This window comes from Arachis ipaensis, chromosome B1, assembly GCF_059453495.1.
Source record: "Arachis ipaensis isolate K30076 ecotype BB chromosome B1, ASM5945349v1, whole genome shotgun sequence".
Classification (NCBI taxonomy): domain Eukaryota; kingdom Viridiplantae; phylum Streptophyta; class Magnoliopsida; order Fabales; family Fabaceae; genus Arachis; species Arachis ipaensis.
The window spans coordinates 41,414,202-41,416,682 of record NC_142436.1 but is presented as its reverse complement, the minus strand read 5'-3'; the positions used below and the strand labels follow the sequence as shown (position 1 = coordinate 41,416,682).

Sequence of the window (2,481 nt, the reverse complement as noted above, 5' to 3'; positions counted from 1 at the left end):
ATTTCTCAACGCTGAACTTGGAAACTGTCGGCCACCAACCGGACATAGATCCTACCTTTGGAGGTCAAGGATTAGACAAGGGACATCCTTCTGTGGAATTTCAAATTGGCCAATCTTTTCAAACTAAGGAGGAAGTTGTGTTAAGTGTTAAGGATTATAGCATCCGTCGTGGAGTTGAGTACCGAGTGATAGAGTCAGATCATCTCAAGTATCTTGGGAGATGCAAGGAGTTCGGTAAAGGTTGCACGTGGTTCATGCGCATCACACTTCCGCAATGAAAGAGTACTTGGAAGGTTAGAAGGTACAACGGACCTCACACTTGCTTGGCTACAACGATTTCGAGCGATCACCAGCAGCTCGATTATCATGTCATTTGTGCGAGGATCTTTCCGTTGGTTAGAGCCGATGCAGCAGTTACGATAAAAGTGTTATAAGAAGCTACTGAAACAACCTACGGATTCAAGCTTAGTTACAGGAAGGTTTAGATGGCAAAACAGAAGGCAGTTGCATAGATCTATGGGAATTTGCGAAGAGTCATATGCTGAGTTGCCCCGTTGGATCCTTGGTGTGCAATCCACGATAGATGGAACCATGGCGTTGTTGAAGACTTTTCCGGTACGTGTCAGTGATCAGGTTGATGAATTTACTGTGTACTTTCATCGTCTTTTCTGGACATTTCCTCCATGTATTAGGGCATTTCGACATTGCAAGCCACTGCTCAGCATCAACGAGACTCACTTGTATGGGAAGTACGACGATACTTTGCTTATGGCTATTGTGCAAGATGGTAACTCGAATGTCTTGCTCGATGCCTTTGCACTTGTGGAAGGGGAGAATGTGGAATCCTGGGTTTTTTTCTTATCCAACTTGCGTCAACATGTGACTCCGCAAGAGGGTATTCTAGTGATCTCTGACAGGAACAATGACATTAAGGCTGCACTAGAGGCACCTGACATTGGTTGGCTACCACCTCATGCATATCGAGCATTTTGCATTCGTCACGTTGCAGCTAATTTCACCCTCAGTTTCAAGGATCTGGATGCGAGACGCTACTTGTGAATGCAGCTTATACCAAGACTGAGGTAGAGTTTGATTATTGGTTTGATATTATGAGGACTAAAAATCCCGCTATATGTGATTGGACAAACTAAATGGAGTATGATAAGTGGACCCACCACTAGGATGGCAGCAGATGATTCAGCCATATATAATCGGACACAAAAACTACAAGTGTCCTGTTTATCCAATCTTAACTAAAACTTCAGATATAGTTCACTTAACATTATTTTTCAATCTAATTTTATTAAAATAGAGAAACAAAACTTATGAAATTTTACATAAAATTTTGAAACATATCTAAATGTATTTTAGAAATTTATAAGTCCTACATTATAAAATTTAAAGTTTAAAATCTACAGTTTAAGACTTAAATCTTAAATCTAAAATAATAAAATACGAATCTTAAGTTCTATTTCTAAAATTTAAATCTTAAATTTAAAATACTAAACTACAACATTTCTAATTTTAATATTTAAAATTTAAAATGTAAAGTTTAAAATTTTAAATTTTAGTTTTCAAATACCATATTTAAAAAATAACCTTACAAAAACACTATATTTAAAATTTGAATCCTAAATCTCAATTATTGGAGGATAAATATTCTACTTAAACACTATATCCTTAATTTTAAATTTTAAATCTTAACTTTCAACTCCTAAGCTACAAATCTTAAATTCTGTATTCTAACTATTGTACCCTAAATACTACATATTATGTTATATAAAATTGAATAACTAAAAGAAAACAAACTTACCTCTTCATTGATGCCCCTGGTAACTTGCGCAACGCTGTTGAGTCGGTACAGCCTGCGTTTGTCTGTCATGATCCCACGCCTTAGAAATTCTAAATATCCAAATTCTCTTTAAGTCCTATGCAACTTTTCCTCTCAATCCACAATTCTCGCTCTCTCTCTCTCTCTAAACAAACCACTTCTCTCTCTAAAAATTTGGTACTCATGCGAACTGAAGAATTCGCGACTGGGTGTAGTAGATTTATAGGCAAGCATAAACCGCTATAGGGATACCATGGTTTATGCCCATTAGTCATTCATGAAGAAACCGCTGGAAGGGTGTAGCGGTTTTTGTTTTCACGCAATCCAACGTAAACTGCTGCACCTCTACTGTTGTTTATGTTCAAACCCTAATCCTCCATACCCCTATCGCAGTTTCTATAGTAATAGAAAAGTTGCATTTGCGTCTTCAATGTATAAAAGTTGTATTCTGGTAATATTGGTTTCCAAACAATTTATTTTGGTAACTTGCCGAAAAGAAAATATTGATTTGAATTTGATATTAATTTCACTTTTATTCAAATTGAATGAGAAATTTTTTTGGTTGCTCACGCTATTTTTCAATTTGATTCGTCGCAGATTTTGGCTCTATTTAAGAGTTTGTCACTAACCAATGGATTATTGCATGCAGA

General features: G+C 36.3%; 1 protein-coding gene across 1 annotated transcript; it reads left to right on the top strand.

Moving 5' to 3' along the window:
- The first annotated feature begins 516 nt into the window (after nucleotides 1-516).
- LOC148576329 (uncharacterized) lies at nucleotides 517-1,059 on the top strand. The gene has a single exon (XM_088502702.1). It carries the CDS (start codon nucleotides 517-519, stop codon nucleotides 1,057-1,059), a length of 543 nt encoding a protein of 180 aa, XP_088358828.1.
- Nucleotides 1,060-2,481: the final 1,422 nt, after the last annotated feature.